This window comes from Canis lupus, chromosome 23, assembly GCF_011100685.1.
Source record: "Canis lupus familiaris isolate Mischka breed German Shepherd chromosome 23, alternate assembly UU_Cfam_GSD_1.0, whole genome shotgun sequence".
Classification (NCBI taxonomy): domain Eukaryota; kingdom Metazoa; phylum Chordata; class Mammalia; order Carnivora; family Canidae; genus Canis; species Canis lupus.
In genome coordinates this window covers 26,253,064-26,276,526 of record NC_049244.1, presented here as the reverse complement: position 1 = coordinate 26,276,526, position 23,463 = coordinate 26,253,064, and the positions used below count along the sequence as shown (strand labels likewise).

The 23,463-nt window shown below is 49.6% G+C and overlaps 1 protein-coding gene and 1 long non-coding RNA gene across 15 annotated transcripts in view; one reads left to right on the top strand and one right to left on the bottom strand.

Annotated features, from left to right (window-relative positions):
- The first annotated feature begins 347 nt into the window (after positions 1-347).
- Positions 348-7,462, top strand: LOC119865378. Of its 7 annotated transcripts, XR_005376993.1 has the most exons (7): positions 350-603; positions 784-1,222; positions 3,414-3,484; positions 3,637-3,820; positions 4,366-4,512; positions 5,155-5,278; positions 7,124-7,462. It is a non-coding gene; the product is annotated as an uncharacterized LOC119865378 (long non-coding RNA). The 7 variants fall into 7 exon arrangements; XR_005376991.1 differs by having other exon boundaries at positions 348-603; positions 3,414-3,820; XR_005376990.1 differs by having other exon boundaries at positions 348-603; positions 3,298-3,820.
- TBC1D5 (TBC1 domain family member 5) overlaps positions 7,090-23,463 on the bottom strand; it is a 542,853-nt gene continuing 526,479 nt past the window's right edge. For all 8 annotated transcript variants that reach the window (XM_038570747.1, XM_038570749.1, XM_038570748.1 and 5 more), the window contains 3 exons: positions 18,064-18,143; positions 17,124-17,273; positions 7,090-11,049 (listed from right to left, as the gene is read on the bottom strand). In XM_038570747.1, the coding sequence (XP_038426675.1) occupies positions 10,810-11,049; positions 17,124-17,273; positions 18,064-18,143 (470 nt within the window). In that variant the 3' untranslated portion in view covers positions 7,090-10,809. The remainder of the gene's footprint in view (positions 11,050-17,123; positions 17,274-18,063; positions 18,144-23,463) is intronic.

Genomic DNA, 23,463 nt, shown 5'->3' with positions numbered 1-23,463 from the left:
CATCTGAATTTATTGCAAGTTGAAAGCCACTTTTTCTCATGGCGTCATCCCCTGAATGACAGCCGTGGTTTTGAGCAGCTCTCTTTTAGGCTGAATTAAGTCCTTCAAGACAGGTGGCCACTCAACTCTGTACACGTTAGAGTTGGATAATATTATGGTCCTCTCTTTGAGGAATCAGCTGAAATTTTAAACTGTAGGCACTGACCCAGTAGTGGGTCATGGGATTAATTTAGTGGGTCACGCACAGCGCTAATGAAACAAGGCAGAAGGTATCAGAGTCAGAAGGCATCACATGCGGCATGAGCGAGTTTGTTTCATGAACCTTCTACTTCAGTTGTGTGTGTGAGTCCAAGGTGTGGCAGAGGCAGCTGACTGGCTGCCAGGTCTGGTCTCCCCTCCCACAGAATACGGGTGTCCCTAGGGAGGGGGTGCCCTGCTAGCAGTGATGTTCCAGATTCCCGCCTCTAGGCGGGGCCCCTGGCTGACTTGCTCTCACCAATGGACCGAGATTGAAAATGACTTTACTTCCAGGTCAAGGTGGCTGGTTCCTGGATCACTGTGTGGAGGAGAGCCACCCACCAGGAAACCTCACATTGCAGTTATGTGAGTGAGAAATGAAATTTTTTTTTTTTTTTTGTTAAGCTACTGACATCTTGGGACCTGAGCTATAGCACTTAAGGTTACCCGGTGTAATATGCTGTAAAATGTTTTTCTTAATGTGGGTTATGATCAAAAAGCCTGTCAAAAAGTACCTGACTTAATCTAAACCCCTTTATTTTTCAGATGGAGAAATCAAGTATCAAACTGTGAGGGGCCCCTCCCCCAAAGTCTTCGGAGCGAGCTGGGGCCAAACCTTGCCTAAGCAGGAGGATGAACACTGCATGGCCTGAGTGGCCTTTGTGTATTGCTTGATGGAGCAGAGCTGAGTGTTGTGGCTGCAGACTCCCGGGACAGTGCTCTGCCCACACCCACGCACGTCTGGGGGCATGGATCTGACCTTTGCGTTTTGCTGCGGACCTCTGCCCACAGCTGGAGACAGGAAGGCTGAACTCTGCGTGGCTTGCTGAACTAACTCTCACCTGGCTTCTGCTCAGGCTCTGTGGTTAACATCTCTGTGGCACACAAACAGACTTTCTCTGAAAGTCTGAGTTTCTCTGAATCTCTGAGGTACAGGATTCTGAGAAACCCAGCGGCAGCCTGGCCACCACCATCAGAGCACCCGGTGAGTCGCCCACACACGCCCAGGAATGATACCTCCATGTCTTACCACACAGTGAGTTTGGGCCCTGGTACTGATGCCGACGGTGACCCGGGTGGGTGGGAGCACACAGAGGCCGCTGCGCTCCTGTATCCCACAGACCTGCAGAGCCTGGCCACCCTGGGGCTCGAGGCCACCTCAGCCCTGTGAGGCTTGGGCCCTCCCCATCACCTATCCCCAGGAGGTTATTGTAAGAGTTAATAATGCAAGTGGCAGGTGGACATAGGACCTGGCACTGACTTGATTCTACTTGCAGCAACCCCTGAGAGGTGGCCAAGCTTGGCATTCTTGTTACAGGTAAGGAGATGGAGGTTCTCAGAGCTCACTGGTCACTCAAAGAACCCTCTCAATTGGTGGCGAGTGGGCTGAAGCCCTGGCATCTTGAGAGTTAAGATGGGCAGGGCTCAGGACACTGGATCTGGTGACACTAAAGTCTCCTCTGAATGAATGGAAGTTGGTGAGGAGAGACCCTTGCCTCCATCTCCCTCCAGTCTGTCAGAGCCGGCTCTGGCTTTTTCCCTACGGGTAACATTTGTGGGAATGAAAGCAACGGATGACAAAGAGGCTTAGGAAAAATCTAGGACAGGCTAGATCTCAAAATCTGGGGAGAAAGGAGTTTCCCAGCTCCCCAACTCCTGCACTCTGGGGCTCCTAGGATCATCTACTCATTTCCTTCCCCCCTCATCCCCATACACTGCTCTTGGGTCATCACCCACATCCAGTGGTCCAAGCTCAGTCACTGCAAGGAAAGTGTGGTCCTGCTGTGTCCCTATCCAGGGGTTAAAGGAATTGGACTTCCTGAAGAGTCTCTGCTACATCCCTCTCATCTGGAGTTATGCCCTTTGTTCACTAATCAAGGCAACACATTGAATAAGAAGGCAATGCCTATCTCCCTCACTGGACCCCAAGCTCCCTGAAGACAAGGATCTTATTTTTCTTGTTCACTGAACGTCTTCAGCCCCTAGAACATAGTAGGTGCTCAATAAATATGGGTGAATGACCTGCTAAAGCTCAGGCCCTCTTTTCAAGGAGGGAAATGCAAGTTCTGGGCTTGGAGGGCTGAGAAAGACGTACTGTCCCAAGGTGAGGGAGTTTAGAGGAAATGAGCCCTGCAAGTCAGGATATCAGCGAAAGTTACCCCAATATCACCACCCACCCCCAAACTTAGTGGCATGAAATAACAATGATTTTGTTTGCCCATGATTCTGTAATTTGGGAAGGTTCAGCTGGTATACCTTGTCTCTGCTCCGTAGTGTCAACTGGGATCAAAGGATCCACTTCCTTTGGTGGCTCACTCTAAGTTGGCTGCTGGCTGTTGGTTTCACCTAGGCCTCTCTGCAGAGCTGCTTGGGCTTTCTTGCACATGGTGACTAAGAGGGAGTATACCAAGAGACAGGAAGTAGAAGCTGCCTGTGTTTTTAAGGTCTGGGCCCAGAAACTGGTATTGCATGATGTCCACCATATTTTACTGGTTAAGAAGTCACAGAGCTAAGATTCAAGGGGCTCCTGATGGAAAGAATGTCAAAAAGTTTTGGGGCCATGCCTTAAAATAATCACAGAAGGCTTCCTGGAGGGGGAGTGAGCAGCTACAAACACTAAAGGTTTGAATGCTACCTGTAGCTCTCTTCCGTATGGCTGGAGCAGTCGTGGTTTCCTGCAGCACAGCTGAGGCCTTGTTCCAGCTACCCTGAAGAAGCCTCCAGGCAACGGGCATGACAAATTATATTCTCCAGAAGTGGCCATAGCACTTCCTGTCTCACATGTGCTTCTAGAACGTGGTCTACTTCATCAACAACTGGAATCTAGGGATCCCTGGGTGGCGCAGCGGTTTAGCGCCTGTCTTTGGCCCAGGGCGCGATCCTGGAGACCCGGGATCGAGTCCCACATCGGGCTCCTGGTGCATGGAGCCTGCTCCTCCCTCTGCCTGCGTCTCTGCCTCTCTCTCTCTCTCTCTGTGTGACTATCATGAATAAATAAAAATTTAAAAAAAATTAAAAAAAAAAACAACTGGAATCTATTTCCCTTCCCCTTGAAACCAGATGGACTTGTGACTACTTCACTGGATGGCTGCCGAGCCTAAGTCCTAACAGGTCAGGTGACTTCCACTTGGTGCTCAGTATGCTCACCTCTCTCTACTCACTCATTCTTGGAACAGAGGCACTTGCTGCAAGGAAGCCCAGGCCACAGGAAGAGGCCACCTGTCGGTGTTCCAGCTGACAGCCCAAGGTAAGGTCCTAGCATCAACCGTCAGGCATCTAAGTGAGCCAAACTTCAGAGGATTCCAGCTCCCAGCCTTTGAGTTTTCTTCTACCTGAGGCCCCAGGCATCAGAGGCACCAGTGACCAACCACGTTCTGTCTGCATTCCTGACCCACACAGCTCCTAAGCATACCAAATGGTTACGTCATACCAACCTCTGGGTCATTGGTTACACAGCCATAGTAACTGGCACAGTGGGCAAAGTGAAAGAGAACACTGGGACCTCCCGAAAGCAGTTCCACGGCAGGAGTCGTCGGGTGGAACCCACCAGAGCAGTCTGGCCAGTGAAGCTGGCTTCCACCAGGTATGCACTGCAGAGCAAGGGAGGCGTTTTGGACAGAGGAGACAGCTTGATGAAAGGGCCTAGCACGGGGCCAGTGGACGAGAGCACAGCCCTGCGGGGACGGGGTGGGTGGTGCAAGGGGCCGCCTCTCAGCCTGAGCACTTGGAGGAGGCTCCTGGCTCAGCTCTGCTCTCAGGCGAGGAGGGCAGATGGGTAGGCAGAGGCACAAGGCCCCTGGTCAGGCCCAGCGAGTAGGGACAAGGCCTCTACTGTGGTGGGACGGGGGGCAAGCGGGCCTGACCAAGCCATGGCCCAGAGGCAGTGCTGGACCAGGGGCTCCTGACTGGCTGGATGTGGGGCGAGGAGCAGAAGCTGAGGCGGCAGGAGGGGATACCCATGTTGAGGGACAAGGGTGCCACTGGAAGGGCAGTGTACGATGCTCTCCTTTTTACAGCATGGCCTTTGCCAGCTGTCCTTCCTCTGGGAAGATCCCCTGGGGAGGTGACATCTACAGCAGCCCCTTCCCCCTCCCCCTACACCCTGTGACATCTCCTCATTCCTTGGAGACATAGACACACAGGAGAGTTCCCGCTGCTGCTGCTGCTTCCTCACCTACGGCGGCGGGGATGACGTCAGGCCCTCAGGATCCTGATGGGCCAGAACTGACGGGACAGCAGCGAGCCCACATTGCAGCACGTGCCTGCTTGGTGGCTGTAAGTGCGCCCCCTACTCCAATCCGCTCCTAGTGTGTGCTGACAGGAAGTGGGACGGCCTTCCCTCACGCAGGAGGAGGGCTGGCACGCTGGGCTGAGCTCGCTGGTCTCCCCTCAGAGCCTTCCAGGGCCTCCCTAGCCGGAGGATTTCCCCTGGGCTCCCTTGGTCCTGAAACCTTTCCTGGTGTTCCTAGTATAGACGGGGGTCTCCTCCCCGCTCTTTCCTGGCAATCTGGGGGCTCTGGTGTGGGTCAGCATCTGCGCAGCCTCACACTTGGAGGGCGTTGGGTGGAGTCTGCTGACCCAACAGTGGGCTGATGCTGGATGGAGTCTCTGGGTCAGAACTAACCACCAGAGCCTCCACAGTCTGTCACCTCTTCGTGAGCAGGGTCCTTTCTCACAACAGATGTGCCTCTTAGGGTGCATTAAGGGTGTCTGTGTCACCAGAAATTAAGAGGCAAAGGGTGCTGTCTGTGACGGAGGCAAATTAGAAAGTTAAAGCTGTCAGCCATGGGTACTGCGCACTTCGGGGAGTCGGAATGAGGGTAGGGCAGGGAGCAGCAGCCCCCTCAGAGGCAGCACCGGCCCTGGCTGGGACTGGGGAGACCCCTCCTCTGCAGCAGGCACCTCTCTGCACAGCAGGTCTGCGAGGACGGAGGACCCACCTTGGCCACCTGCAGCCTCGTCCCGCTCCCCCATCGCCCTGGCTGAGGAGGAGCCAGGGGCATGGCTTCTGCCTGCAGGACGAGCCCTGGAAGGAAGATGTGTAAGTGCGATTCCCCCAGAAGCCTGCCCTGAGAGACGTGTGAGAGTGTGGCTCGGTTCAGCGACACCACACGGGGGTGGGGATTGAGTCAGGAGAGGGAAGGCACCGGCACCTGGACTTCAGCCCGCCCTCACCTCTCCTCAGCCAGTGGGGAGCAGCTCCCGGAGCGCTGCGGGCAGGGCAGGGCAGGGGGAGGATCCCGCAGCCAGGGGTCGTCTTCCCGAGGGCCGCGGGGAGGCCCCAACCTCACCTGTGACAGTCTCCGCTCCCGGCGGCCGGTGAGGGATGCCAGTGGTCGTCCCTGGTCCGGGGAGGCAGGAGCACCAGGACAAGTGTGCCAGGCCCTCCGGCCTTTTCACGGCAGACCTGGTGGATAATAGAGTCCCTGTGGGGGAAGGGGTCGTGACTCACGGGAGGGACACAGGCCTAGGCTAGGGACGGGTCCAAGCACAAAGTCGGGCAGGGGCACAAAGGCACCACTGGCCTCGTAGTTCTCTGTAAGCTATAAGGATCCCTCTTACGCTTCCTGTTTGCCAGTTAGGACTTGGGCGTGCACTCCCCACTGCGGCCTTCGTCAGCTCCCCTCCCCGTGAGCTCCCGTCCCGTCAGCTCCCCCCGTCAGCTCCCCTCCCGTGAGCTCCCCTCCCCGTGAGCTCCCCTCCCCGTGAGCTCCCCTCCCCGTGAGCTCCCGTCCCGTCAGCTCCCCCCGTCAGCTCCCCTCCTGTGAGCTCCCCTCCCGTCAGCTTCCCCCGTCAGCTCCCCCCCCCCCGTCAGCTCCCCTCCCCGTCAGCTCCCCTCCCCGTGAGCTCCCCTCCCCGTGAGCTCCCCTCCCCGTGAGCTCCCCTCCCCGTGAGCTCCCGTCCCGTCAGCTCCCCCCGTCAGCTCCCCTCCTGTGAGCTCCCCTCCCGTCAGCTTCCCCCGTCAGCTCCCCCCCCCCCCGTCAGCTCCCCTCCCCGTCAGCTCCCCTCCCCGTGAGCTCCCCTCCCCGTGAGCTCCCCTCCCCGTGAGCTCCCGTCCCGTCAGCTCCCCCCGTCAGCTCCCCTCCTGTGAGCTCCCCTCCCGTCAGCTTCCCCCGTCAGCTCCCCCCCCCCCGTCAGCTCCCCTCCCCGTCAGCTCCCCTCCCCGTGAGCTCCCCTCCCCGTGAGCTCCCCTCCCCGTGAGCTCCCGTCCCGTCAGCTCCCCCCGTCAGCTCCCCTCCTGTGAGCTCCCCTCCCGTCAGCTTCCCCCGTCAGCTCCCCCCCCCCCGTCAGCTCCCCTCCCCGTGAGCTCCCCTCCCCGTGAGCTCCCCTCCCCGTGAGCTCCCCTCCCCGTGAGCTCCCGTCCCGTCAGCTCCCCTCCCGTCAGCTCCCCCCCCCCCCCCGTCAGCTCCCCTCCCCGTCAGCTCCCCCCGTGAGCTCCCCTCCCCGTGAGCTCCCCTCCCCGTGAGCTCCCGTCCCGTCAGCTCCCCTCCCGTGAGCTCCCCCCCCCCCCCCCCCCGTCAGCTCCCCTCCCCGTGAGCTCCCCTCCCCGTGAGCTCCCCTCCCCGGGAGCTCCCCTCCCCGTGCTGCGGAGCGCGATTAGCAGGACAAAGCTGGTGTCGGCCGCGGAGAGGGAGTGGCGAGCGCCTGCGGCCTTGCCCCCAGCTGGCTTCTTGGACCGGCAGCAGGGCCCAAACTGGGGAAGAGACCTAGGTACCTGCCTCGCAGTGGCGGGTGAGGCCGGGGTGGGGGGTCGGGGCGTCCTGCTGGCCGCACCCTGGTCGGGTCTCCTCTGGATCAGGCCCGCTCAGCACCTCGCCCTGAGCCCCGCTTGGAACAAGTCAGGCTACATTCTCAGTTTCACATCAGTCTTTTATTATAACCGTAGGGAATGGGATCGCTTTGCCAAAAGAAGTCGTTTCTTAAGTCAGTGTGAGTAACAGCCTGAAGACAACGAGAACAGAGCAACAGGATATGATGGCACAACAGGGTATTCCATGAGTCACGTGAACTGTGCCGTCGTGAGACAGATGATGATGACAACTTCTACATCAAAGCGGTCTCCAGCCTGTTTACAGGAACTTTTTATTTCTTTTCAACACGATAAAAAGAGCTTTTGAAAGTAACACAGGGGGGAGCAGTAATGGCCTGTGAGAAGGAAGCCCGGCTCGGCTCCCCAGGTGCTGCCCTCAATTCATCCTGGCCCTCTCCCCTGCTCGGACACACGGGAGGCGGGAACGGCCACCCAGAGGGCCCCTGTCCCCCCCACACACACACTCGGGTTCTGTAACAACCCCACCGGGCGGTTTCTTAATAAAAAAAGAGTAAATGTGAGTCAACTCTGGCAGGTGACCTATCAATCATCCACAGACAACGTAACTGCCACCAAGTTTTAGGTTTGCTTTTCGTCCCTGACAAAGTGGAGGAATCGTACGCGTGGGTGGTGGGCAACCTGCCCCCAAGGACCCACGCACGGGACTGCGCTTGGTCGGATGCAGAGACGGCAAAGCACAGGGAGGCCTGGGTTTATTTTTAGTCACACTCAATCTGCAGTGATATGATTTCTTACCAGATTGCAGTTAGTGGTGAGCATTAGCAGGAGGCCATCTTTGGAAGAATAATCCAGTATAATTAAATGTTTAAAGTGTTATCATGACCCCTGGGCATATACAAAAGGTAAGGCAAAGTCATGACGACTTTCTTTCTCTAATCTGTAGCTCTCAGACGCAATGTAGAGGTAAATTTTAACTCAAATTTCCAAACTGATTGGAGAGGAATGCATGAAACACAGGCACATGTATTAAAAAAGTGGATGACGATGAGAATTCATCTAAGCTTTACACATATAACATATTTAACTGTTAATAATCAAAACATGAGAGGGCTCCACTGATTATACTTGTTAAAGGAAAACAAAAAGATTTCATATATTCAGGATTTTAAAAAAATGTGCATTTAAACGTTAAGTACCTGATAAAATAATAAAAAAACATTCTTTAATAGCACTGTAACTAATAAAAATGCAAACGATGCTCAAGTATGCAGAATAAAAACAAGTCATTCAAAAAGATTAAGAGAGTAATACAATTCTCAAACCCCCACGGACCTATGAGGATTTGAGGGTGGCACTGCCCACCTCCCACCCACCCTCGTGTTTCTTTCCTCTGAGGAGGGAGGGGCTTGTTGGGGACCACAGAAGCAACACCTCTGAGTGACCCCACTGGGTCTCACGTGGCACCAACATGGAAGCACAGAATGGAGGGACCCGCCCCTTGTGTGCTGGAGCACTGGGAGATTTCTGGGACCACTAAACATCTAGCCACCTGCAGGGAAGGAGCCTAGAGCCTCGTCAGGTTGGCGGGTGTCTGGAGGCTACTGTGTGCCCGGTGACACTGGACTATCAGGACTCTAGCTCTCAGGGTGAAGGAACTGCTGAAAGTGAGCAGATGGCTGTGACCCACTGCCCAGGGACAGCCATCTCCATGGCCCTTTCCAGCTCGGGTCTTGGAGCGCTGGCGAGGGCAGCCCCACACTTCTCACCTTAGAACTGAAAACACAACTTGCCGAGCCAGGTCATCTGAGAGAAAATAATGGCAACTGTGCGCAGCTGCAAGGCCAGTCACTGTAGGGGGGCCTAGGAAGCGAACAAAGTGTCCTCAAGGCGAGCGACACATACTTGGCAGTAACTAAGTCAGTGAGTCACCCCCAGGGCGTGCTGAGCAGACCACTCCATCAGGGAGCCAGGGAGCTCAGCAGCAGGTCTTGGAGGAATCACGGAGAGCCCAGCAACCCTGTCACTTGAGCAAAAGCAGAGTTATTATTCATCTTCCATGCTCACGTGTTCACAGATTCTCCCGCTAGAGGCTGAGAGCAAACTGTAGAGCTAACTGGAACCTTCTGTGCAGCAGCTGACTCCGAGTCATCACTGCATTCTTGGAGAGCACATGGGGAATCAGGGTGTTATCAGACTGCGGAGAACTACACGGTTAACAGGGAAGGACTGTAAACGGTGTGTGTTCTTCCAAACTTAGCTTTCCACTGGTTCGCATGAAAGCTTCCACTGCCCACAGGCCTTGCCGTCCTTAGAGGAGAAGCCCCGAGCGGAGCAGTGGTCACTGCAGGGCGGGGGCTGCCCCCAGGGGAGGCGAAAGGGCGCTCCGGAGCTCCTGTTAGAATGCCTGTTTGAGCAAAGCACAGGGACAAGTGTCCTTTTCATGGCTTTTCTTCTCAAGGAGAGAAACCACTCCTGGGACTCTGTCCAGCACGATTCCATGAGCTGCCGACCAAAAGGGGGAAATCTCTATCATGTGCTGAAGCGTGTGAGAGCTGGTCCTGCCCTGGCGGGGGTGCCTGGGACACAGGGCGCAAGTGAACCCACGCCCTGCAGCTCCTGTGCCTGGCACCCAGCGAGGGAAGGGCTGTGCAGAAATCCTGCACCTTCCTGACATCTGGAGTGTTCTGTGGGAAGCCCTGCTCCCCCAGAAGGGACTCCTATTACTGTTACTTTAAGGCCAATGGGAGATCCTGACTCTGGATGGGAAGGAGCTTGGGTTTTTCCCTCTCCTTCTCAACTGACAGGTGACAGGTGTGTTCCAGCGCCAAAACTACAGAAACTCTACCAGAAAATTACTGAGATGTCTGTCCCACAGTCAAGGTCACATTTTCTCCAGGAAGTCATATTCTTATGACTTTTGAAATCAGTGCAGCAAAGACTGGCTTAATGTGACCTTGTTTTCTGGTTGTAAAAGATACTAAAGGGTGAAATACAATCATCTGAGGAGGGACAGCGATGGCCAGAGTCCATCTGGCCTGAGGTTTGGAAGTATACTCTTTAACAAATGAAGAAATCTAGACCCCATCACACCTAAACAGAATTCCTAAGTTTAACCCTGTTTCTAAAGATCATTGTAACTTTCTGAGAGGTCAGTGACGGGTTTTCTCCAGCCCTGGAATCCACCAGTTGTGGTCCATTCTGTTGTATTTGGCTCTGCTGTATGGCTTCCCAAAGGAGGAATGAAATAGGCTGAGATACAGATTTCCAGAGAGAAAGCCTTCTTGATGTCAATTTTCCTATGCCTGATGGTCCGAGGGAGGGAAGATTTGAAACCAACTCTTCTTCCTTCTTCTAGTTATAACAGATGGGGCTGCCATACCTAATTCTTAGCTGGGGAGAAGGGGACAGAGGAAAAGTGATTCTCATTTGGTTTGGTCTTTTTTTGACAGTGAGCCTGATACCGGATACTTAACCCCGGTCTACCTCAGACCAAATGTGAGGTGGGATGCAGAAAGGGCCCAGAAAGCCCTGTCTGCATTTGGGGACCATCAGCCTGTGTGCTCTGTGGCCATCTGCCTCTCTCTAGAGGGTTCCGATGGGTTGTACTAAGGCCACAGGCATGCTGAGAAAGGAGTGTTGGTTTCAGAGGGGTCTCCTGCTGAGGAAGCCTCAGCTGGGCCCTGGGGCTGTTGAGGGGGGCGCCCAATCCCCACAGAAGAGACCAGGGGCCCTGTGGTCAGATGTCCAGGGGGCTCACAATAGTGAAGCCAGAGTCCTTGCTGTTGCTGCTGCTGTCCTCATCAGGGCTGGAGCTGGGGTTGCTGGAGGAAGCCGAGGCAGGGGCCCATCAGAGGGTCAGAGAACACCAGAGGTGAACGGGCCAGGGGCTCACTTCTCCCACAGGTGCTGCGGAGGGTGCGAAGAGGCTGGGCCTGGCCTGAGAAGGACCCCTTGGCACTGCCCCCCTCATCTTCTTTGGAGACCAGGATGAAGTCGTCTGCACTCCCTCTGTCCATGTGCCCTGGTGTTTCTGAAGAGGCCTGTGAAGTACAGTCAGAAGAACAGTTGGATGAAAGAAGAATCCAGTGAAATGAGAGAACTAAGGAGCAACCCTATGAGCTGGGAGCTTCCTGGAAGTTTAGGCCCTGTGCTCTTCCTTGGAAAGCTATGGTGTTTGATCTTGCTTCCCTGAAGCCGTTGGGATGTCCCAGTGCTGTGGGGCCAGTTCCTCTGAAGCTGGATGCTGGGTTCCCAGGGCAATAAAGTAAACATCCTACTTGGTAAATTAAGAGAGGTCGGCTCAGGAGGTAGGCGGCAGGCTGCACATGGAATCCCCACCAGCTGGGGCACCTGGGGGACAGATTCAGTTGGTTAAGTGTCTGCCTTTGGCTCATGTCATGATCTCAAGGTCCTGGGATCAAGCCCCACGTCAGGCTCCCTGTTCAGTGGAGAGTCTGCTTCTCTGGCTCCCTCTGCTCCTCCTCCACTCATGCTCTCACTCTCTCTCCCAAATAAATAAAATCTTAAAAAAAAAGTGCCAGCTTCATGTGGCACCTTGCCATGCGAATCACTCATCTTCCTTGGACTTTCATTTTCTCACCTGTGAAATGGGGACAAGGACAGCCTCTCTGACCTAGCATGTGGTCACCATGCAGAGAGATGATGTGTGGACGTGCACAGGACTGGCTGTGAGCCCACATCTACAGTGATTCTACTACCTGCTTAAAGAGCTTCAGGAAGGCCCAGTGTAGGTGTCTCCTAACCAGCTCGTCACGGCATGGATTTAGGGGTCTCCTGGGACAATGGTGGTAAACATGAAAACCAGGAATAGCAACTGCAAATTAATGGCAAAAAACATATAGAGATAATTGTTTTACAATTATCTTTCCTTTCTTCTTAAGCAATTATGAGTAGTGTTTGTTTTTTAACTAAAGCAGCAATGTCCACAATAGCCAAACTGTGGAAGGAGCCTCGGTGTCCATCGAAAGATGAGTGGATAAAGAAGATGTGGTTTATGTATACAATGGAATATTCCTCAGCCATTAGAAACGACAAATACCCACCATTTGCTTCGATGTGGATGGAACTGGAGGGTATTATGCTGAGTGAAATGAGTCAATCGGAGAAGGACAAACATTATATGGTCTCATTCATTTAGGGAATATAAATAATAGTGAAAGAAAATAGAAGGGAAGGGAGAAGAAATGGGTAGGAAATATCAGAAAGGGAGGCAGAATATGAAGACTCCTAACTCTGGGAAACAAACTAGGGGTGGTGGAAGGGGAGGAGGGCAGGGGGTGGGGGTGAATGGGTGACGGGCACTGAGGGGGGCACTTGACGGGATGAGCACTGGGTGTTATTCTGTATGTTGGCAAATTGAACACCAATAAAAAATAAATTTATTATTAAAAAAAACCCCAAAAATAAATAAAAAAGGCTGACATCTATGAACACCAGTAAAGGTTTTGGGTTAAACCCAGAGAAGCTCCTGAACAGAAGAGGGACACCTGGATAGGTGTAAAGCTACAGTATGACCAAGGACGTTCCAAAACCAGCCTGACAGAAAAAGTGCTGACATAAGCTGACATAATCCCACACCTGCTCAAGCACCCACCTGCCTACTCTCCCACAGCATGGGTAGGGACTGGCACCAGAGTCTGAAGTCTGACAAGATGTACAGAGCCTCCAGGCTGGTATGGCCTAGGCCATCTGTGGGCTATGGGCAGAGCCCGGACAGGTAGTTGGCAACATTTCCAAGGGTAATCTGGGCCTGCCAGTCTTCTCTCTGAACTACATGTTCTTGGTGTCATGGCGCGAGTGGGGTGCAGGGGTGGTGAGTGGCTAAATGATGGTTCGGGTGCCTCATCCTCTGACCATTCATTCACCTTTAAGATCTTTAATTGGGAGAAGAGAAACCGAATTAGCATTAAGATCACACTGCTGAAACAATAGGCCTTGAGGCTCTTCATCTCAAAATTTAAAGCTGTTTACATTCTAGCACCACATTAATGCTTACAAAACTGAAGAGCTACACAGAACATGGCACTGTGGTAGAAGAGGACGTGATCATAACTGGCACCAGGACAGTTTGGTAGACAAAGGCTGTGCCACCAGAAGGTGCACTCGGGCCCGGCTGTACCACCCTGCAGAGGCTGGCTTGTCCTCCCATGCATTTGCACATGGGGTACACAAAAGGCTGTGGGGGACCTCAGCTTCAACCTTCTACCTCCAAAGTGTGTACACTACTCCTAGGACTGCTGTCCTGAACTGTAAACTGTAAGGTGAAAACCTTCACTTCTCAGCCCATACAAGGTCTCTGGCTAAGAGTGCTGCTTGGTAGAGCTTATCTTAGTATGAAAATAAAAACGGCATGTACAGCAGGCCCTATTTCCAGAGTGGTGTCTCTAATACAGAAATACCATCATCACTTATTCTCCTTTAACTTACAGTGAATACATCACATGATGTTGAAGAGGAGAAATAGGTCACAAAGCCTGTGCCTGGAAGTAAAGATGGTTCCCACTGTCACTATTTCTAGGAAAGTATTGAAGTTATAAATTCTGGGTAACCCCTCCGCTCCCCATTCCCAGATAAAATCATGGACCGACTCAAAGCACAGTACTGCAGGCCATAAAACAAAGCCCATATCAGAAGTATGGTGGTTTGGCCAATGTCACAAAGCAAATGAAAAGATCTCCCTCTTCTGGACTCCTACCTAGAACTTTTTTCTAGACACAAAGATGCTTTCTTTCTAGATTTCCATATAGCCTTAGCTACTACCTGGTTCTATTTAGATCATTTTGGAAATTCCTAGGTCAATCCTCTCTTTTTGCCAAACACAAGATGTACTATACAATGAAAGAAGTTTTCAACCTGTCAGTCTTGTCTAAAATTGGCCAGGACCACAATATACAGCACAACTCCCCCTAACCCTGCTAATCACCCTGCTTCATTTCTTACCCTGAGTCTAAGATCATGGAAGGTGGAAGCAGGTGAGCCCAACTACAGACCAGCTGTTCAACAGACACATTCTATAGTGATGGAAGTATTCTCCTTCTGTGCTAATACAGTAGCACCCAGCCACACATAGTTATTGAGTACTTGAAAGGTGGCTAGTGTGATGGAGGAACTGTATTTTTAACTTAATTCTATTTAATCTTAATGAGTTTGATTTTAAACAGACATGTGGTTACTGGCTACTGAATTTAGACAATGTAGCTATAGACCATAGAGATAAAAATAGGGGCCCCAAGCCGCAGGGAGGCATATTAGTTAATAGGGGCTGGCTGACTAGTGAGTCCAGGTCCTACAAGTCCTGGCTTCTACTGGCATAGATTTGAGTCAAGCTCAACAAAAACCTCCCAGAGGAGTATGTGAAGGAAAGACTCTTGGAGAGAGGGACAGAATGTGGCTCTCTTCACTCTACAGAAGACAATTTTGCACCTATCATTTTTAGAGCTGGACATAAGATTTGTCAAATGGAAAAAAAAGTATTAGTCACATCCCCACCAATATGCCAGTGGGGAGCAGGGTACATGTATCTCCAAAGGAGCCCTTCTGAAGTTCCTGATGGGGAAGGGCACTAGCAGGGGGACCCTGAGCCACCTGCCCCAAGGCAGGTGAGCCTGGTCCTCTGTATTATTCTTCACATGTAATTTAATGCTAAATCAAGAAAGCAAAAACATTTCTAAGTTAGGAATGAACTGTAGTACAACCTACCACAGACCCAACATTGTGGTGATTACATCTCCAGAAAATGTCACAAAAGCCTGCCTAGCACTGCCCCACCCTCAGGCCCTCCATTTAACTGGAAGCTCCTGAGCGGAGGCTACATCCCATAACCCTGACTACCCAGTACCTGGCAGAGCAAAGACCCTCAGCTCACATCTGGGAGGCTGGAGGGGAAAAGCCTTCAGAATCCCATTGGGTACCATGTTCCTATCCAGAGCCCACCCCTGTCCCCACAAGCAGTGAGAAAGTCAGCCAGCCAGCTCCGAGCCCTGTCCACCACCCAAGGCTTGGGAAAGGTGGTGGGTCGACTTCCTCCCAGGGCTGGGGGGCTGTGTGAGTCTAGTCCAGATCCCTGGGTGCTGCAGCCCAAAGCCCTGGACACTCAGCTTTCTGCAGGAGTCACTGCTTCACCTGGGACTTCACTTGCCTTTCCTCCCCTGAACATGAGAGGAGAGCACTGCTTCCCTACTTTTCCCTTCCTCATGTAAAACCTCTTTCAGGAGGACAGATTTTTTTTTTTTTTTTTTTTTTTTTTTTAATAAACTGCTAACACCCTTGAGAAAGAAGCCATGGCAGGAATGAGAAAAGAAGAGCCCTTTGATCTGCCCTTTCCCCACTCTTCTCCTTTTCCACTTAGCCCTACACAGGAACAGAGATGCCCAAAAGGCAGCAGTGGGGTGTCTGGGTGAAGACTGGGTTGATTGTGTTTGAGAAGGACATGCAGAGGCAAAAGGCCTCTTGGATGCTGTACAGGAGTGCAGCACTGCCTGCCCAAGGGCATGTCCTATTTCATGTCACCTACATTTCATGGCTGGTGCACCCTCAGTATGCACATGGTGACAGGCAGGTTCTTACAGATATGAGAACCTGGAAAAACAATGGCAAAGTATAATCAAGAAGCTTTAAATTTGCTAAATTTAGCAAATTCAGTAGTGTTCTTGAAAGGTAATATTTCAGTAACATTTGTATACGTTCAACTAAAAAAATCATGCTAAATTTTAGAATAAAATTATTAATTAAAAATGGTTGGGGAGGTGAGCCTAAGCTCAACAATATTTGAATAAAGAAATAATTACTGAAAAACTAAACATCTGTTTAGGGAAGGAGAATCTGGAAGAACTAATTAAATTAAACTTGCAATGTTAATTCTCTATCTGTGTGGTCAAACACGCAGACTAATGGCTCTGAAAACTTCTTTTAAAAGCTGGATGAAATTAACCACATAAGGTTCCCTCTTCTTGAAAAGTACTCTTAAAACTAAAGATAATCCCATTCTAAAATATTTTTTTTTAATTGTAAAAAATAATCTGCAAGCATCTGGATACTAGTTTTTGAAAAAAGAGCCTTAGATGAGGTTTTGGTAATGTTCATTTTTCAAGATGAAACTTCGTAAGCTATTAAAAAGTGTATTATTAGGAATTTTTAGTCCTATCAGATAAAGTATAGTGAGGAAATATGGTGGAGCTGGAAGCTTGCTGGATTGGGATAGGAATTCTGAAAACGTGATGCCTAGTGAATCTGTGTACCTCTTGGGCCTTCATTTTCTCACTGGTAAAATAAGCAGACAAGACTAAGTCAACAAGGAATTTCTTGGATCCTTTCTCACTGGAAAAATCTGTTTCTATGTTAGAATAAATTACACACAATGTCAACACCTTGAGAGCAGAGGTCAGCAAACTATGGCCCATAAGCCAAATCTGGTCTGTGGCCTCTTTCCATAGGACTCTCAAGCTGAGACCAGCTTACATATTTTTAAAGGTAATAAGAACAAACACACCAAATATAAAAACAAATATGTGACACAGACCATATGTGGCTTATGGATCCTAAAATATTTACTATCTGATCCTTTATGGAGAAAGTTTGCTGACCTCATTCCCTTAGAGGATGGACATTAATGAGAAGCCCTTCTCCATGAAGGCAGAAAAGGTTGTAGCCAAGTGAAGTCCACTAAGGACAGCATTAAGAAAGCACAAACAGTACTTCTTGTACTAATAGGGAATGCAGGCATCAGCTGGAGGCAGCCAACGGATAGCTGAGGCAGAGGTCTGACTTTCTAAGGCCACACAGCAGGCCTGGCAGGAGGTTCAGGCTAAAGCTGCTGCATACGGGTATGTATGTAGGTTGTACCTTGCACAAATCTATGGGTTAACAGTCTAATTATTATCATTGTGAATGGCCGGCCTCCCAGGGGGCACTGGAGTACACAACTTGCACAGCTGTATAGGACCTCTGGTTCAGGCCACTGGTGGTATTTTATAGTTGAACTTTGCACACGGTAATTTGAAATGACTCTGGCAGTTTTTGTTATTCACAGCTTTGAAGAACTTGTGAATGTGCTCCCATCAAGTTAATATGACATTGTTCACCAGAGCTCTTATACCTGCTTGGTGGTCCTAGGCATTTGGTCGCTCTGGCCCTGGCCTTGGCCACTGGAGCAGTAGTGGTCATCTGAGATGGTGATCTGTTCATTCTCCTCAGCTTCCAGCTGACTCTGGTTGAAACGCAGGGAACCTTTAAGAATGTCTTTGATCTAGTTTTCAAAAAAGAGGAAAATAAATGAAAGGATAAATTGTTTTGCAATGCTAGCAAAACCTCTAATACATTTAAACTAGACTTACTCACTGACCATCTTTTAATAGCATGGATATGAATATATTACCATAAGAAAGGAATTAACAGGAAAAAAAAAAAGCCCCAACTCTATCAAAGCCATGGGCCAATTAATAATGACCAAAGAAAATTTCAGTCTTAATGGCTAGGTTCTCACAGGGTCAGTCTGGGAGCAGTTATCCTAGAGCAGAAAGTACCATTTGCCTACACACCCAGCCCTGCTGAACAGCCCTCGGCTCCCCAAGTGGCTACACCCAAGCTGAGCTGTTAATAACAAAGGCAGACATCTGAGAGCAGTATGCTCTTTTCGTTAACGTGTATGTTCCACTCAGCTCTCCAAGGGATGGGTAAATGTGGTCCTTGTGGGTCTGAGACCTGCTGTGGGTGGTGATGGAACTTGTGTTCCAAGGACAGCATATTCTATGGATGAAAAACTGAACATGCTGCTGGACCACACAATACCAGCTCTAGGTAAGGAACAATGGCTTTGGTAAGTGAAAGAAGCAAGGGTGGGAACAGAAAATTAGCTTGGGCTGCAAGCTAGTCAGACATAATCACTAGTAGGAGCAAGAGGTGTTAAGGAGGTGGTGATTCAGGTTGGGCTGTGCCTGGGAGGGAATGAGGGGCTGGTGCTGGTATCACGGTATGCCATGCCACAGGGTGCCCTCCCCAGCAGGTACTAAAAGAATGGCCAGATCAAATGCACATACCTGTTTTAATCCTGCCAGAGAAACCAGAATTTGATCTTCTTTTTCCAAATTTTCTTGTAATATCACATCTTGAATATTTACTGAAAATAGAAGAATGACATTTTATAACTAATGCTGGGTATAACTTAACCTACCTATCACACCATAACTTGCTTGGAAATTTTTCTGTCCCATTTCATAGCAAGTATTTCCACCAAGGATGCTCTGTCCAAATGCAGATGAGGCAGGTGTGCAGGAGAGGAGAGGAGAGAGCACTGAGCCCAGTATGCACAGCCTTTCCACCAATGAGACACGCATACATTCTTATGATGACAGATACGTCTTTACTTCCACAGGGAGACCAGGGCACCTCCTGCTAACCTCTGATGTGAACAGCCTAGAGCATTCATCCAGCCTCTGGGAGGAAGCGGTTCAGCCTGGGCTTCCCTACACGGTCTCATGGTTCAATGATGGTAACTCACCCCTCTCTCTCTGAAGACCAGGCCCTTCCAGGTAATGAAGTAATCAAGACACTGTCTTTAAAGATTTAAACAGTAAAGCATGTTGTCAGTTCAACAAAATGGTAAGAATAACCTTCTTCAACATAACATTCATCAACATTCTAGTGATTATGTCTGACTAGCTTGCAGCCCAAGCTAATTTTCTGTTTCCACCCTTGCTTCTTCCTCTTACCAAAGCCATGGACAAGCTCATGGAGCTACATGGTGCCATCGGACAACAATGCCTATGGAATCAGCCTGACTTCACCTGGGGTCTTCACGGGAGTACTACTTCTCTAAGTCCTCTGGGAAGCTTACCCTCCACATGAGAAGTCCTTTATCCAGACCTGATCTGAGAGATCTAGCAAGTGAGCTATGACTGCCAGGCTCAGCACTACACTGAGCTTCCCACCAATAGGGTGAACACACAGTGGTCCTCAGCGCTCCCCCACCGCATGCCTGAGGGATACACACAGCCCCGGGAGTGGTGGGGCGCACTGAGCCTGGATTCTCAGGAGAGCTGAGGGGGAGGAAGCAGAGCCCTCTCCCTACCCCAGGGCGAGGCAGGAGAATGCAATGGTGGGAAGGACTAAAACACACTCTACGCACACCAGTTGGAGAATCACTACAATAAGTAAGCTTACCTTCTATTAACGTCTCCTTTCCTATTTTGTGGCCTTGGATCACATCTTCTTATAGGGCCTTACAGATGCCCCACACTTAATAATTCACTCAGTAAGTGTCCCAGTCTGAATGTGGGACTCCTCAATTCCATGCCTGGCCCCCTTCAGCCACCAGACCTGTGTATCACTCCCTGCTTGCTTAGCCCTTGTCCTGCTGGTAGCAGCAGCAGAGTCAGCACACTCTCCTCCTGGCCTGCAGGCTCATATCCATGCAGACTGGCTTTTCCTCATTGTTCAACTCTGGTCCCATGTTGCCTCCTCATAGCAGCCTTCCCACCCATCTGGCCACTGCCTTGTTATCTCTTTCTCCTGTACATATTTCACTAGGCACTTGTCACCAGCTGGCATTAGCACATGAGTTTGTGGGCTTATCTGTTGTCCATCTCTCCCAAGAGGGTATCAGCTTCAAGACTGTCTTGTTCAGGGGTATAGTCTCAGCGCTTAGAATGAGGCCTGGTGCATTTCAGGTATACAGTTAAGTAATAATGGACTCAACAAATGGGGGAAAACACTCCTGGAACTTGCATTTCAAAACACCGCTATGGTAAATATTTCCAAAAGTATTCCCTGCAAAGGAAGAGGCAAAGACTGATACCATCAACATAAGCCTAGCCTGACAATCTGTTGGAATCTTCAACGAGAGTAAATCTCTAGACCACGCTGACAAGTCCTCTTTCATTCCACAGCAGAAAAACAGCAGCTTTTATTTATTCAGAAAACGTGACTAGTTTCTGGCTAATATAAAGGCCCGCTTCAAAACAAGAAAGCAAGATGAATGGGAATGGAATAATAGATATAATTAGAGAGTGAATGTTTTTGGTTTCCTTAAAAGCCTGTAACAATTTGTTCTCTCTCAACAAAAAAACAACACAGAATCCACTCAACAAGACATAAACGACAACCAACTGCAGGGAACTGACAAAAACCAGTTATATAGGTCTTTTAGAGGATTGCAAAGGGGGCTTTTGTTTTTATGACTGCTAGGGTTTTTAAGGCAGATGTCTGAGGGTCTCGGGCTGCCTGGGGCAGCATGGCACGTAGTAGCTGGGGAGTTTGGTGGGGGGGGGGGGTGAGTTCTGCCCCACTGAGCTGCAAGGTGGGCCAGATTTCCCAGCCTCTGCTATGTAAATGGGGACAGCAGGGGAATAACTCCTGGACCCTGAAGGAAAGCTCACCTAATGGATGCAGGAACACTTGGGACATCTGGAAGAAGCATGGGGAGCTTCTTGAGTCCAAGGAGCTAATGGAGAGGAGGCCACTGGAGGCCATGCCCAACAAACCAGGATGGGGGCAAGGAAAAGAGGAAACATGCACAAACCAAATGTGCTGTATCCTGCTGCCATGACTCTATCTACACTTCCTGCCCACCCCTTTGACAGTTTGCTGTGGAACATATCCTGAAGCCAAAGATTTGGCCAAATTGCCTGGCTGCTGCCTCCAGTGTAATATGGGGCCCACAGTCAACAGCAACAAAGATCAAAGGCCTTTAGGGTCATGGGCTACAAGCTAACAAGGCAGTCAGTCAGTGACTCCAGTGGTGACAGAAGCTGATAACTATGCAGGAATAGAGCTCTCCTTAGAGGCCAACAAAGACCCAGAGGGCACTCAGCAACCCTTCCTCAAATACCCAGGAAATATGAGCCATCCCAGCACCCAGACACCATCCTGGCAGGGAGAAGAGACAAAGTAGAGAAACTCTGTGGGCATTTGTTCAGATGAGATGGTTACTTGTAAGAGACCAAATTTAGGACCAATTGGCAAGTTTAAGCCTTGGACTGCCATTGGTGGGAATGGAACTTTAGAGTGAGACTTCTGTGTACCTGAGTTTAAATATATGATTCATTATCTCACTACATAAGTATCAGTGTCTACTCGAGATGATATAAAATAGTATTGGCCACGTTGCCTGAAAATCCCAGGAAGCAAGTCACCGAAGTGTCCTCTCTTGGATACCACAAACCCGTAATGCTTGAGTGGTGGTTGCACTGAAGGTGGAAGATGGCTGTAATGGTAAGCCAGAACAAGAGAAGCCTCTTGTCTTTCATTACAGGCCTAAGGAATAATGCTCCAAGATCTAAAGGCACTTTCCCCCATACACTCTTGCTGGATAAGAGCATGAACAACCAACAAGCCTGGATGCTCACTACTGTACTGTCTCCTGGGTCTTGAGGTAGCAGAGCTGCTGGTGGGCCACCCTAGTTCCACCTTCCATTCCTTCCTCAACATGTCCCAGATCTCATTCAGGGTAATACCATGTGCATTTACCCTCACAGCCAAGGTTAGTCATGTGACATAGCTCTGGCCAACGAGGTGTAAGAAACATCCCTGGATGGAGCTTCTGGGAAGCTCCTCACGGAGTCTGACTCAGTTTGTGCCTTTTGGACCTTTACACTTCCACCTCTGGTACTTGAAATGCTAGCAGGAGCTCCATAAGTCATCTTATAAGCATGTGGATGAGGATCACAGCTTAAGGACTTTGGGCAGTAAACCAGAGGGAGCTGGGGGCATTGGACACATCATGGAGCTGCTATGCTTGCTTGGACTGCCTACCTCCAGGCTTATTTAAAAGAAAAAACCCACAAAACTTCCTGATTTGTTTATTCTACTGCTTTTTGGGCTTAGGTTTGTGTCCAAATTTCCTTTTTTTAATATGGGCACCAGTCACTGGATTAACTAAGTATCACCTTGTCCCAACTTGAATATATCTGCAAAGACCCTATTTGCAAATAAGGTCACATTCACAAGTTCCAGATGGACATGAATGGGGGAATGGAGGAAGAAAGTGAAGTGGGGATCACTATGCGACCCAGTACACTAGCCAAACTGGTTCACTGTTACACAGGATACAAACCATCCAGTTTCTCTAACGAAAGGGGACTGAGACAGTCCTACCAATCTCCTCTCCTGCATGCAGAGTTCAATTTTACATTCCAGGCTGGCTCCGGCCTGCTATGCAATGTGACTGGCCAAGGGTACCAGGGAGGGAGAAGAGCCCAGAGCCTTAGTATCCTCGGAAGGAGACCCTTACTGAGAATTCTTCAGCCTTACTTTTCAGAGAAGATCAAAGATCACTTTTTTATACAATCTAATGGAAACCAGGACCTTCTACCCTGAAAACCCATACACACACACACACACACACACACACAGAAAGAGAGAGAGAGAGAGAGAGAGAGAGAGAGAGAGAGAGAGAGAGGATGTTCATTTAATCTTAAGGATAAATCTGTTATAATCAACTAAGCTGATTAGACTCAATTTAGGAAATCCAGGGTAGCCCGGGTGGCCCAGTGGTTTAGCGTCGCCTTCAGCCCAGGGCACGATCCTGGAGGCCCTGGATCGAGTCCCACATCAGGCTCCATGCATGAAGCCTACTTCTCCCTCTGCCTGTGTCTCTGCCTCTCTCTCTCTCATGAATAAATAAAATCTTAAAAAAAATTAGGAAATCCAGCGTATAGAAATCCAAATCTGAAACTAATAATAATACATGTTAATTGAACTTAAATTAAAAATAAATAATGAAAGTTTTGAAAAGGGAAAAAATAAAACAAAAGGGTACTTTTGAAGGCTGTTAAATGTTTTGAATACGAGAATTTTGATTTTACTAATAAAGTACTGGCCATGTAAATCCTTTGCCTAATATTGATTTAAGGTGGCATTTATGAACATTCTACGAATATACAACTTCTCAATAATAAATCTACTGCTTGAAGTTGCACCTGCATGTAAAAACAGAAAAACGTAATGAATTTTTATGCCTTAAAATACTGAACGCAGAGATATGAAATGTTTAAATTTCTAATGTAATGCACATTTTTTCTTATAGCAAGAGGCAGAATAAGTTATGAGATAAAGGCTCTTTTTGTTTCTCTGTAGAAGGAAGATTACGTTCTTTATAATCTTCTACTTAAGTTTTATAGATTATAAATGTTTCAGCACTGAAACTAAAGGGGGAAATCTCACAGAACTACTTCTGTGGAAATTATACAAAAATCTCATCAACTAAAATCTCATCAACATAACAGTTGCATGGTGACTCCACTTCTAAAGAGGTGTGTCAATGCCACAAAAATAGATCTCTGACTCTAAAAGTAATGGAAACGGCACACAGACTACTTTTTACAATTTCTTAAAAATGGTTTTTCTTCAAAGCTGGAATAAAAGTGTTTTATTTGAATGGTTGGTACAAAAGGTAACACCAGCCCATATTCATTAAGAAGGGTAGCAGAAAGGAGATAAAA